Below are 14832 nucleotides of genomic sequence, written 5' to 3' on the forward strand. Positions count from 1 at the left end.
AACTTGGATTCGATAAGAGGTGAACAGATTGACGTGGACAATTTCGGACGCTATCCTTTCGTGGATGCTTATTGGTTCAAAGTTCGGACGCGATGTGGCTCCTCCATCCTCTATCAATCTCGGGGTTAGGAATTCTAGGATGGGTATCACTCGACTCTATTTGCTTACTCGACTTTACATAATTATGATTAGATCCAAAGATGGATGGATATTATTGAATTTAAAAATAAGTTTAAGTTCAAGAATTAGATTTGATCGCCAATGTTTAGAACATAATAATAAAATATTTTTAGTTAAAAATATCATTAATTTACTAATTTTTATCAATATATATGATTGATATGTAGTAACATATATACATATTTTGTACAAAAAATAATTGTACCAAAAAAACAATACATATACATATATCATTTTCATATATCAAATTACTTACTCATAATAATAAGTAATATTAAGAAGATTTTATCTAAATAGATGTGTTATCTTTTATTAAATTCAATGTCAAATTCTAACGACTAATCCAATTAACATTTAGGAATGAGTTAGCTTTGGATTTAAGGTCGAATTTAGTTTGAAAATAAATATTCAATTTTATTCAATATATTTTAGGGTTTGTTGTTTTCATTTCCTAGGGTTTGATGTTAAGGAATTTTAAAGTATATATTTTTTTATAGATAAGTGTGAAATCAAGTAAATAAATGTTTACTTATTTACTTTTCCAATGTAATATACTTCTTTAGCTTTTTAAACTCCAAATATATCAGTAATATATTATTTTGTAGTGTAAGATATTATTAGAAAAATTAAAAAGTTAAAAGTTTGATTCTCATTATCAACATTTATTAGAGGAACAATCAAGCACTTAATTAATTCATTATTCATAGAATAAATAGTACTAAAAATAAGTTGGTCCATGTATAAAATTCACTCTATTTTATACTATAATTTTTGTCATGCACCTACTGATATACTATGCGAGTAGGCGACTCCACCAAAAACAACATGTTGATTCATAAACGTCAACAATATGAATTACCCGTTGCTTAATTGAAACTTGGCAATGCAAATCACAACCATTTAGTGCATAATCAATCAAATGATGTGTGAACAAAGATTCAAATTCTATATGTTTTAAGATCCTATACATCAACCACCTTAAAACTTTCCATACATGATTATAATAAACGAGAATAGAAAAGTGAAAGATAATTGAATGGAAGGTTGTTGTATGCTAGTTAAGATTGTGATTTAACTTATAGGATTAGTAGATTTTATGAGTTTTTAAGAGTTAGCGAGTCATGTGCCCACTCTGAATGCGATTTCACCGCCACTAGTGAGATCGTCGAGGAAGATCGCATGATAGTAAAATCGCTGACTCGTTGTGATTTTCTATTTTTATAGCCCTAAATTGCAAAATCCTCATCTTTTAAACCCATATAGAATGAGAAACTCATGACCCAAAATCATTTGACTCGCCCAAAATTCTTGTATCCCCTAAATTACTAAATGACAAACAAACCATAACTAGAATAGAAGTAGAAGTTACAATCACAACAAGAAGCTCTCCAAGATTTCATTTTCAAGACTTTTCCTTATTATCATCTTCATCTTCAACATGTTTGTTTTCCTTATTCTCTCTGAAGTGAGGTTCTTTCTCTTTTATGGTGTAATGTATATGTATGTTTTAAAAAGTCAATATTTGGTAGGATCTTACGATCTATGTTACGATAACACGTTTTACGTTTTCATCTACCCTTCCGATCTTACGTAAAATCTCGATCTTGCCAACTATGGTGGTATGTACCGGATGAGAAGGAGTGAAAGTATATAGGCTTATATTCACGTGTCCCACTCTCTGTCCCAAACAGTGTCCCACTCTCTGTCTCAATCCAATCAGAATCAGAATGCTGCTTTTTAATGATTTTTGTTTTAAAGAAAATTATTTTATTCACTATCAATACGTGATTGACTTATGACAGGAAATGAGATATCGTTGTACATAAGTGATCCCCAAAGCCTCACATAAAGTTTTATGTTCGGAGCAACACACATAAATAACTAGCATTAAAAGAAACATATTATCATTAAAAATATGAATATTAGAGTCTTCTTATTTCATTTTTTTCTCTAGTATGGTAATCAGCAAGATATATAGTAATAACCTTCTCAAATCATTACATTTCCTTCATGTCAAAAGCAGCATACATCTTAACGTTTTGATATCATTAATCATGCTGCACTTTCAGCAAACAAACTTGTTTTTTTGTTAAGCTTGTCCTATATTCCATAGAAAGAAGAGAAATGCTAAAACACGCAAATTAGAAATCAATGAGGAAACTTCATTCTTTGATGAGGATGAGGATGAGGACGAGGACGGAGTTGAAGATATTGCTGTAGTATTACTTGCCATAGTTTTGTTATTTCTGCATAAACAAGGTGGAAATAATAAGTAGTCTTAATAGTAATAATAATTACAGCATAGTGTAAAGTCTTTGAGAATAAAATGAACAAAAAATCAACTCAAGCATTGAACTTACCCGGTTCTCATGTAGATGCAGTTGTCATAGGCTGCAGAGTTTGAAACAAATAGTTGTTCAGTGATGAAACTAGTGTACAACAATACTTTACTAACAAGTTAACAACACAAAATAAGGCATTCAGTAATGGTGCATGGTGTGGCAATGATTGGAATGTATATTCTATCAAAGAAGGATACAAGTGGCCGAGAGGTACTCATATCGAGCATTATAGCATCGTTCGACAATATAGCCGACTACACATAGTGGGATAGAGACATGATTGTTGTTATTGTTGAAGATCTAGGATATCTCTTACCATATGGTTAAGGAACTAATTTATTTCATGGTGTGTGACTGACCTCACACGAAGTGTCGCACCCAAGGATTGAAAATAAGTATTTTTCAACTTATTTCAAAATAACTTACTGAAATTAATTAGGTTCTTTATCTAAACGCTCCTCAATTGTAAAACAAAGATATTCCTTCTCCAAATAATTTGCAGAATTGGATACAACCATATTAACACACAAAACTTCCAGCTATTAGTGAGTGTTTCAACTTGACTTACTCTTTTAGGATCTATTTGTGAGTTGAGTTTTGGAGGGGAAGAAAAAGAAAGGAAAGACTTTGGAATCATCTCACCGGTGTTTTTATAGTTCTGAAGCCTTTCATTTCCCTTCGTTCCCCTCAAAAACTCAACTTGCAAACAAATCCTTAGTTAACAATCAGATACACAAAAGACAATAATAACATGCATGCTCACATGGGCATATAGTAATCATGCAATAGTTTATAAGCAAATAGTATAGTATATGACAAAAGCTGATAGAGAAAAGAAAATCAATATTAGTGAAGGGTTGTAATGAACATACTAGGATCTTTATCAACTATTACAGCAGTTCCTCCAAAACTACAAGCAACATCAGAAGCCCCATTTTGCTGGTAATAGCTATTAAAAGCATAAGATGCATGTGAAATCAAGTTGTCTGGTTCAAAACAAGGTTGACTAGGTTGGATAGCAGTACAATCCACATTGCCAGAAGAACCACAAGCCCAATCTATAGCATTCTGCATGTCAATTTGCGAGGCCGTACTCGAAGCAATGCACCATGTTATTGTTCCATTTGTTCTTGTTCCATTATTTACCTCTGTAGTCGTATCAGCAGTGCCTCTTCCAGTGAAATCAAGGTTATACACACTTGTTTGGTTAGGATAAAATAGTCCCCAGTTTCTCTCAGATTCCAAGCCGGGTTTTCTATTTTCGTTGAACAGCGAAAAAATGTAAATATCTAACTCCTGATCAGGCTTTGCAGGCGTACCGGTATTGTTGATAGTATGCCTTATCAGATTTGTGTTATATGTTTGTGCATTATCAGGAGTAGCAGCTGTCTCCTTAGGTGACCCTTTTGAAGGCCAACCTGTTTCAGTAACCATGACCTTGATTGTTGTGAAATTTAATGTCATAAGTGCATAATACACAGCATCGATCTGCGCATCGAAAATGTTCATATACAACAATCCAGTGTTTGGATCAATAACCTCAGAGGATGACTCAAACAATGCATAATCCAAAGACACTTTATTCGATGAATCTCTATAAGCATAATAAGGATATATATCGATCATAAAAGGTGACTGATTCTCAGCAAGAAATTCAAGCAACGGCTTCAGGAAATGTGCATGACTGCTATTGAAAGCGCCAGCAGAAGGTGGGAATGACCGAGATAGGACGCCGAGGGAATGAGTACTAGAAACTTTTATCTTCTTATGAAGGCCAGCTTTCTTGAGTGCTGTGAGGACATTGTTCATAGCAGGCACTACTAATGAAGAGACACTGTTAGGACTTTCCGTGACTTCGGCGCCGACCGTTATGTAAGTGATTTTAGTGGCTGGATAGTAAGGAAGGATGCTGTTTCTTAGCCAAGTGTCTACATTGGATTGGAATTGAGAGAATGGCAACAAATCTAGATTGGAAATACCAATCATAAGTTCAACTCCAGAGTTAGCAAAAGCCTTCAGAACCTGTATATTAGAATCATAGATCCTAACATATTTGATTTGTTGAAGTTGAACCAATTGTGCAACCTTATCAGGTGTGGGGAGATCATCAGCATTTCTTCCGTAGCAGATGCCAATAAAACTCGCCGAGCAACAATCTGTCAAGAATTCATAGATAAAAAGTTTAGAACTTAGAACTACAAAGAGAAGTGAGTGTTTTAGTTAAATATACTAACTCTACTAGTTCTACCTACAAGTCAAAAAATCAACTATTAATTTTCAACTTAAGTGGTTGATCACAAAAGAAACCAAGAAGCTAGACCACTTCAAGGGATTGATGTCAAGGAAGAACACTACTAATATAAGACTCCAACCTGATGTGAATACACATTAATTTAGAATGCCGAACTTCAACCTAAAAAGGGCGTCCCAATACACGAGACTCCTACTTAGTGAGGTCTACACTCTAGACTTGAGCCTATCACTCTAAAATTAAAATTATTCCATCTCCCATATCCTTCCTCAGTCATAGTCTCATAGATAATAACACACTTGCAGTACCATTTCAATTACATACCACCAAACAAAGAATCTGTACAGAAGAAAGAACAACTAAAGCCACATTTCTAGTTAAATAATATTAAGCTTCAAGAGAAAAATGGCAGTAGCATTATAGTTAAATAAAAGGGGGAGCCTTTCAATCATAGTTAGAAAAATTAAGCTGCTACCAAAGTCACAAGAAAACAGAAGAGATCTTTAAGAAAATGGTGATATGCTACAAGTAACATAGATAGAGAAATGACTCTAAGAACCCATATACAGAAAACATATAAACTTACACACTAGTTATATGCAAAAACAAAACTAGAAAGCAAACATGGACAATGGAAGAAAGGAATAATAACAAACCAAGATGCATAATCAAAAGTGAAGCAGCAAAGATGAACATAAAGCCCCTTGTCATTGTTCTCTATATCTCTGAATGCACAGAAGAAAGTGAAGTCTAATGTTTTTGTAGTAGTTCTTTCACTTCTTTGGCTTCAACTATGCAAAGCTTCATAAAGCACCAGCTTTGTCTCTCTTGAGCTGAGTGAAGTGCTTTTTTATGGCTATAGGCTAGGAGCTAGAGACAGTTTCATAAAAAGCATAGTAGTTTTAGAGTAAAGTTTTATTTACATTAAAGATAGGACATTTGGTTTGTACTTTTGATGTTGAGGATGTATTTAGTATATATAAAGATATAATCCTTATACATATACTATAGTATTTCACACTCTGTCTTAAACTAATCAAAATGTTACTTTTTATTATTTTTTATTTTTAACTTTTTTTTATTTACATGTCAATATGTGATTGACTTAGGACATGAAATAAGATATTGTTGAAAACAAATAATCTCGGTTTAGCCAGTTGATATAGTAACATAAAATGTTAGTGAATCTGTAAGTGAATTTGTGTTATTTTCCCGGGCAACCATGCATCTATATTCTCTTTTCATATAAAGTTTACTCTCATATATACCTATAATAATAATAAGAGTATAATATTTGTATAATATCAGTATAAAAATTTATGTATAATCAATATATTATTTATTTAGATTACTTTTTTAAAATTATTAATAATTAAATATGAATGATAAACAATTATGTATTTAACTCCTATATTATTTAACTCATACATTTTTTATCTTCTAATAATAAATATGACACCAACACAGCAAAAAAAAAAAAGGACAATAGTTGTTGTTAATGTGGATGGTGTCATGTCAGCAAATTTATATGGACCTCAAATTTATTTCCCAAAATTACATTATACATTTTTCTCGATTCCGGGACTTGATTTGGCATGTTTGTTCTGTTCTGTCTCCCACTATTACTGTACTCCCTTCTCAAATATGCTTCTCTATGTGTCAATTATTAATATATTTTACATTGTATGAAAATTGAACCCATAGTGTATAATTTTTTGTTTTTGAAGGGTGAATATATTACAGGGTTGAAAGGACTAGTTAAATAATGTTTATTAATTGATGGTTTGCATAAGACGTTACATACAAAACACCAAGTATGATAGTATGAGTTGTATAAGATTTATCTTTTACTTGACTCTAAATGTTAGTCATATTATTATTTTTTAATCCGAACCTGATTTTAGGCCTAATCCAACTATAATGTTAACTAGGTCGGCATTTGAATTTGAACTCGACCATAGATCCGATTAAATTAAATATAATGTATATTCATTTTAGATAAATTATTCTGAGTGTCACTTATTGGTTTTTCGGTGAAGCAATATGAGTTATTGTTATGAATATGTAATTTGACATATAAAATTATATATATATTTGATGAAAAATAGAAAATCAATGATACTTTCAAGTAAATAAATGTCATTATTATATACACAGTTGAAAAGAAACACACATTTTTTAAACACAAAAACAATCATAGACTCGACTCTATTCAAACCAACTCATGATTAAGCCATTCTCGATGAGCTAATATGGTTTCACCCTAACACTAAAAATTAATAAGATCTTGCTTGTTCTTCTTTTGTTGTTTTTGGTAAATAACATCACGTTATTTACACAATCAAAATCAGAATTTGTTTTTAATAAAAATCACCATACATAATTTAAACACAATTTAAATTGTCTATTGAACATAACTTTATTATTGAAACAAACATAAAAATAAAATTATTACTTCAATATGTGGATGAATATTTATTTAAATGAGAATGATTAATTAATATTACATTATATCATAGTTATGTATTAAGAACATAACATAATATTATTATTTAACAACATAACATTATAATGAGAATTCATTTAGAAAAAATATTTAATCATTGACATAATATTGCTGCTTAATGATATAGCATTGCCGCTTAACAACGAAACATTTATGAATTATTATGATGTTATAATGATTAATTAACAATATAAAACTATATTATTATTATACTCAATTGTTAATATTTTAAAGCTGGACGTTAAACTGTTCGATCTGACCGGGTATATGATAATATATAAATGTCAAATTTTATATAATTAATAATTATTTATAATTATATTAAAGTAACACATCTTTATCTTTTTTGGTCTGGAGTAAAACAAAATATTAGAGCTTTTTTTTTATTTTTAAGTGTACTGTTCGGTTTACTTCCTAGGTTAATATGATTTAATCGAGTTTAATACAGTTAAACCAAAATTTCCTCGATTCAAAGCGGTCCAACTCTCGTTTAGTCAAGATTACAAACCATAGCCATTTTTAAGTCTGGTCAACAGTTAGACCAATTGATTCTTACAATATTGATCATACAGAATTACAGATCTCAATACCTCCTTACCAATTAGTTATCATAAAAAATGAAGATAACATGTCCCATTGTAAGTATTACTGATTAATACATGTACTTCTCGGTACCAGTTATCATTTCTACCCATTATAAGTATTTCCTCATCTTTTTTGGGTAAAAAATTAATTCATTTTAGGATCTATGTCTGCCTCTCCTAACAAATTTGCTCATAAGAATCGAATTATCACTTTGAACACTAATTTTCTATAATAAAAAATATATGTGTTTTTTAATTCTTATTTTGTCCCAATATGTGATACTTTTGTTCATGAAATCAACTCTTGGAATAATTAAATATAAAAAATATTAGCGTATACCTATTTGATGATGCTAAAGTAGTTTTTTATAAATATGGTAACTGAATTTAAAATAAAAATAGAAGGTCTGAATTAAGATGAGTATAAAAATATTATATATAGAGAAAACTTTAATTTAACATAAAAAAATAAAATAAAAATTGAAACAAGCGAAGTGGACGAGCACACATCATTTAAAGAAACCGTTGTATATGAAATAAAATAAAATATATTTATCATATACCAATTTAATCTCTAATAATATTGAAATCCAAACTAATATTTAATGATTATAAATATTCTTCTGTCTTGTCAACACACTTTCTTATTGTTTGTAACGTGTAATCTGTATATTATATTTACCCAATATAATATTTTGTATTAAATAAGGGTATTTTGCAGTTGTGTTTTTAACTATTGATGTAATTGTTAATTTTTTATAAATTGAACGTTCAAATAGTTTAATGATTCGCATTTATTTTTATAGTAAAGTGTATAACTTTATAATAATGCTTGTCATGAAATGTTTCAATATATTTAAATTAGTTCGATTTCCTATTGTTTGTAATATGTAATGTATATGCTATAAATGTCAAATATAGTTTAATGTCTAATAATATTGAAATCCAAACTAATATTTAATGATTATGTATATAGGTTAAAATAATTAAAGTGTCCCAAAAAATCATGATATAAGAACTAATTCGACCATATTTATTATCTATGAGAATGGTTTTTAAATTTTCCCATTTATAGAGCAGAACAAAAATTGAAGGAGTAAAATGAGTTTTCCCATAAAATAATAGATAATATGATTTGCGCGGCCTCCTTGGTTTGAATTCTTCATTTCATTACTTTACTTCACTTTTTCTTTTGCTATTAATCAATTCCTCAATTCCTGAATCTTAAACCCTCACTTTCAAAACCACAACAACAATAACAACAACATTCATGGCAACCAAAATGAAAACCAAGGTTCCATTGAAGCACCTCAAGCTTTCTGTTCCTGCTCAAGATGCCCCCATCACTTCATTCCTGTAATTTTTTATATAAAGTTTCCATTTTTATTCTCATTCCTATCTGGGTTATAATCTATGCTCTGTTTTGTTCATAAACTGGAATTAAAGATACATTTTTGGCTTTAAATTAAGAACGTAAAATCTATGCACTGATAGTGTACCGTTTATGTCGTTTGGAATAATTTTATAGTAAATTGTATATCTTTTTATTATAGATTGTGTTGTTTCGTATAATTTTTAGAAATTGCCATATACTTGTGCTTGTGTCTTATTGTATCTGTGCTTCGTAGTTAGTAAGAGAATTAGCTCCAAAAGGTGAATTGATTTAAAGGGTTCAACTACCCTTTAATCTGTTATAGTTTGGACTTTTAATTCCCTATAATGATTTGAAAACCAATCTATTTCTGAAAGTGAAGAGTGGAACCATTTTGATTTTAGGCATAAAAAAATTTGATTTTTAATTTTTTGAATGTTCATTTATGAAACTGATTTGGTTATGGTACATTTGTCAGGACTGCAAGTGGCACATTTCATGATGGAGATTTGCTTTTGAACCAGAAAGGGTTGCGTCTCATCTCTGAAGAAAAAGAGTCAAGGGTAACTCTATTGCTTCACATTTTCATTTGTTGTTTCTATTATTAGGTAATGTATGTTATCTGAGTGTGCAATTTTGCATAGGCTGTGTGAGAGGGATGAGAATGCTGCATCGAATGAGTGAACTTATACTAAGATCAGGAGTAGATGTATTAGAGGGAAAATAAAAGTGATATATATTGACGGAAAGATAATAGAATTGCGCTTAAGATGATTTGGATATAAGACAAAAGGACCAATTAAAGCCCCGGCTAAAGAATTGAATAATTGACCTCTTAATTAGAAGGAGAGGAAGATTAAGAAAAACTCTAGGTAAAATCCTTTGAAAGGATTAAAACATAAATAGCCTAATGGAGGATTTGATTTTTGATAGAACAGTGGAATTCATATGGCGTATCTCATGTAGCATACCCAACTTAGTGGGATTTAAGGCTTGGTTGTTGTGTTGGAATTCATATAGCCGATACCACATCATCGGGGAAAAAGATTTAATCATTGTTATGCTTGATTTGTTGAATTTCAAAACTAGCTTCCATGTTATTTTGAGTAGAATTTAGATTGGCATATACCTTACAATCTAGGATGGTGTTGGGTGCTGATTATAATTCTCTCTACTTGTTCCCTCAGTGTACTTTATCATTATTCATACATTCATCATTCATTGATCATGCCTTTTTATTTTTTTTAAATCTTCTTTGCGTCTTGCATCTAATCTAATGTCTTGAAATTTGCCTCCTTGAACAGCCTTCTGATGGTAAAGAACTCGAATTTGATTTTTCCCTGGATGACCTTGAGACTGTCAAAGTAATTGGGAAAGGCAGTGGCGGGGTTGTACAACTTGTTCGCCATAAGTGGACTGGAAAATTGTTTGCTTTAAAGGTTGGCATGCATGCATATTTTAGCCGCTTCGTATACTTATTCTTTTAACACATTTTTGTAATATTCTTCATATTATCTCTTGTTTTAAGTTTTACTTTTCTTTCATAATATGGAGTCATGTAAAAGGTATTGGTTTAGCTGAATTTAAGAGAGGTGCAGTGTTTTTTGCTTAGTATATTCGTTAACTTGTTTTCACAGCTATTTTAAAATTAAACTTAAGATCACCAACTAAAGAGATTGGAATACATTAACATGAAGGTGACAGCTCATTTTTACTATGAAGCTGTTTCATTAGCTGCATTTTTCTTCAGAAAAGGTTCCTAGATTACCCTTTTCTCGTCTAAAATAATGCCTTCTGCAAATTGCAAATGTGATATACTGATATCTATAAAATTTGTCCAAGCATGCTGTCACATCAGAACTATCATTAACTATCACCCTTGAAAAAAATTGTATTGAAAATCATTTTCATGTTCCAAGCCAGTAAATTGAACTTTTATATGATAGGAAAACTTATTCTGTATTGCAGGTCATTCAGATGAATATACAAGAGGATATTCGAAAGCAGATTGTTCAGGAACTGAAAATAAACCAAGCATCACAGTGTCCACATGTTGTAGTTTGCTACCACTCTTTCTATCACAATGGAGTCATATCTCTTGTTTTAGAATACATGGATCGTGGTTCTCTAGCCGATGTAATCAGACAAGTCAAAACGATACTAGAACCATATCTTGCTGTGGTTTGTAAGCAGGTATGCTTGATCATACTTCCATTTCTTAGTTCATTTTCTGTTTTCTGGTTAATCATTCATGTCCATATTCCAGATATTGCAAGGTCTTGTTTACTTGCATAATGAAAGGCATGTAATACATAGGGACATCAAACCATCCAATCTATTAGTCAATGAAAAAGGAGAGGTGAAGATTACTGATTTCGGTGTTAGCGCTATGCTGGCAACCTCAATGGGCCAAAGGGATACATTCGTTGGAACTTACAATTACATGTCGGTATGTAACTTTTCTTTCGTTGCTATCGTTCCATTTCCATGTCGCCAGTAACAACTTAGTATCCTTGCATCAATAACCATAGTAAATGTTATGCTAATCACTGTATTGATTTACTTGTTTAGCCAGAAAGAATCAGTGGGAGCACTTATGATTACAGCAGTGATATATGGAGTTTGGGCATGGTAGTGCTTGAGTGTGCCATAGGAAGGTTTCCTTATATACAATCCGAAGATCAGAAAGGCCAGCCTAGTTTTTATGAGCTTTTGGCAGATATTGTACAAAGCCCCCCACCTTCTGCTCCATCTGATCAGTTCTCTCCGGAATTCTGTTCTTTCGTGTCATCCTGGTAATTGTTTCTTTCTTCTTTAGCTTGAATACCAAGAAAACTGTAACATGGTACTTGTGTGTTTCAACTTTCAAGCATGCCACAACACTATAGGCTGCTTAAAATCTATCTAGCATCTGGGAAATGGGGTTGGTTAAAATTTGTTTCAACACTTCCAAATAAAAGAGGTTGAACTTAACACAACGTTAAGGTTGTTGCTTATATCTACCATTCTCGTACCCCACTAAGTGGGAGCCTCGTGCATTGAGTCGCCTTTTTTTTACTTTCACATAAAAATACCAAATATTTGTCTCTTGCGCATTTATGCAGTTTTAGAACTTTGGTGCTTGTAGTACCTGTTTTACTTCTTTTAGCTAGTACTCCATTGTAGTTGTTTGGCTCATTTGTTTTGTTACATGCAACCTAGTATCACCAAAACCATTGCAAGTTCTGAACACTTTCTGGTTTTCTTTTGATTCTAAGTTCATTTTCTGGTTTTATTACAGCATTCAAAAGGATCCTCGGGACAGATTGACATCCTTGGAGCTTCTGGTTAGTAATCTAATACCATGTTTTTCCCTATTATTTATATCATACCTTAGTCAAAATTCATGACTTATGATTCTTCTAATTTAATTGTACCTGCAGAGTCACCCTTTTATCAAAAAGTTTGAAGATAAAGATCTTGATCTTGAGATTTTGGTGGGTAGCTTAGAACCCCCTGTAAACTTTACTAGATAAATTTCTTATTATGTGTTATGTAAAATTTATATTTTCACAGCCATACTCTTTGTGACAATAGAACAGGGAATTTTCTCTAGTCAATTATGCTATACTAGAAGTGTTGAAATATATAATATAATATATTAGTATTAGCCTTAAGATTTTGATGACTTCATTATAGTTTCTTCAAACTGATTTGTATAATAGTTATTTGCATTCAAGAGCTTGGCCATGGAATTACCAAAATTGTTCATTATTTAATATTTATTCTTGATTTAATTATTTATTATTTTTCATAAAGCATCCATGTTTATGAATAAAAAAGTAACATTATAAAATTAAACTTATTGATTATCTTGAACTAATTTAACTGCTTTGAAGCGGAAAGGAATATTTCTTAAATAATCCTTTATTCTTTGTGATGGTTTTCTCTATTATTTTTTTTACCTTTTTTGACTATTTCAAATCAAAGCTTAAATATTTTGTTTAGTCTTTTATGGTAAGAAATATCCAAACATGAAAACTTTATTGTTAGTTTAAAAACTTATATACTAATAGTGTATGATAATTGCAACAAAAATGTGAAATCAAATTTGTTTTTAGTTAAGAACAGGATGTTTAATAATAATAAAAAATTAAATTGATAGAATAAAAAACAAAAGCTTAAAAGTAAATTAAGAGATTCCTAATGTAAAATAAAACTAATTAATTTGGTTTGAATATCTTTTCTCAACCAAACTTTGAAAATACCCTTTATTTATAAGCTTCTTCTTGTGGATATAATGAATGTGAGGATTATTATATTTTATTATATACTACTCTGCTGCTTGTGAACTTTTCAAAGGGAAGGAAAATAGAATATATAGTGTCAATGTTGACAAGCCATGAAGGAACCAAACATTCCAATCAATGAAACGTTGAAGATATGTTTTAAATTATGTCATATTCAAACTATATGATATATTATTAATCCTATTTTCCCTATGCCATTGATAAAAAGAATACCATATATGAATATGTGGTGGCAGAGTGATTGGCGGCATATCCAAATAACAACCATATCAGTCATGACCCATGACTTGTAATTAAGTCAACCTCATTCTTATCTTCATATCCTCACATCTATACACTTTTTTTTGGGTACCAATCCACTTCATTCTAAATAACTTTTCATCTTCTTGATTCTTTTTTGTTTGGTTCTCAAGTATTAGAGGTAATCATATATGACCTATGAATATTCATAGGTATGTGAAACTAACTCTCTCAGTAGATATTTTTCAACCCATAAAATTCGAGACCTTATTTAAGAGAATCAATCATGTAACACTTGAACAACACCGTTGATAAATGAATGATTCTTTGTGAGTATATGAAAGAGATTATATTAAAGAATAATCACATATACTGATAATGTGAAGATTTATAGATATGGACTTCTTCATACATCATTAATTTAGATTATACTTTTTGAAAAATCAATAATAATTAAATATTAATGATAAATGATATAATAAGAATGTTTAAAATTCATATAGTATACATATTTTTCACATCAAACTAAAGGAGTTTTTCATTAATTTTGTTATATATAATATCATCTGGGCTAGTGGATAAAATCTTTGAACCTATTAACTAAAAAAGATATCAGTTTAACCTGAATATGATCTAAATATTGAGTTATTTAAGTCCAACTTTAATAATGGTTTATATTATGATATTTTATTTTTTATCTTAATTTTCCAATTAGAAACTTCACTCATCTTTATTTATATATATTAGCTTTGTCCTTTACCTTTAACGTGAGACATTGGGACATAGTTATTTTGAAGGAATCATTTCCATAATCTTCTCTTTTACAATAATTTTTTTTCTTTTTAATAAGACAAAAAAAATTATACACATGTAGATATTAAACAAAAATAGGTAAGATAAAAATAGGCTCATTTGTATAAAAAACTGTAAAATTCTAAATGTTCACATAATGGAAAATTGAAATCTAATAGTGATTGAATAGATAAAAATTACATAAATAAGTGTAACCTAGACTCATATGAAAGCAAGTGTAACTATCTTTTAATGAATAAAGTAAGTGTAACTCTT

General features: G+C 30.3%; 2 protein-coding genes across 4 annotated transcripts; one reads left to right on the plus strand and one right to left on the minus strand.

The window, feature by feature from the left end:
* LOC109342957 (glucan endo-1,3-beta-glucosidase 13-like) lies at nucleotides 2110-5712 on the minus strand. Of its 2 annotated transcripts, none has more exons than XM_019581046.1 (4): nucleotides 5430-5712; nucleotides 3395-4678; nucleotides 2541-2571; nucleotides 2110-2426 (listed from the first exon to the last, which is right to left on the minus strand). In XM_019581046.1, exons 1-4 carry the CDS (start codon nucleotides 5482-5484, stop codon nucleotides 2270-2272), a joined length of 1527 nt encoding a protein of 508 aa, XP_019436591.1. In that variant the 5' UTR covers nucleotides 5485-5712; the 3' UTR covers nucleotides 2110-2269. The 2 variants fall into 2 exon arrangements, with proteins under 2 accessions (XP_019436591.1, XP_019436592.1); XM_019581047.1 differs by having other exon boundaries at nucleotides 2365-2426; nucleotides 3391-4678.
* LOC109342960 (mitogen-activated protein kinase kinase 6) lies at nucleotides 8984-12907 on the plus strand. Of its 2 annotated transcripts, none has more exons than XM_019581051.1 (8): nucleotides 8984-9219; nucleotides 9714-9794; nucleotides 10536-10674; nucleotides 11204-11428; nucleotides 11502-11684; nucleotides 11807-12030; nucleotides 12516-12561; nucleotides 12658-12907. In XM_019581051.1, exons 1-8 carry the CDS (start codon nucleotides 9134-9136, stop codon nucleotides 12748-12750), a joined length of 1077 nt encoding a protein of 358 aa, XP_019436596.1. In that variant the 5' UTR covers nucleotides 8984-9133; the 3' UTR covers nucleotides 12751-12907. The 2 variants fall into 2 exon arrangements, with proteins under 2 accessions (XP_019436596.1, XP_019436595.1); XM_019581050.1 differs by having other exon boundaries at nucleotides 8985-9219; nucleotides 9714-9798; nucleotides 10540-10674.

Source organism: Lupinus angustifolius, chromosome LG03 (assembly GCF_001865875.1).
Source record: "Lupinus angustifolius cultivar Tanjil chromosome LG03, LupAngTanjil_v1.0, whole genome shotgun sequence".
Lineage (NCBI taxonomy): Eukaryota > Viridiplantae > Streptophyta > Magnoliopsida > Fabales > Fabaceae > Lupinus > Lupinus angustifolius.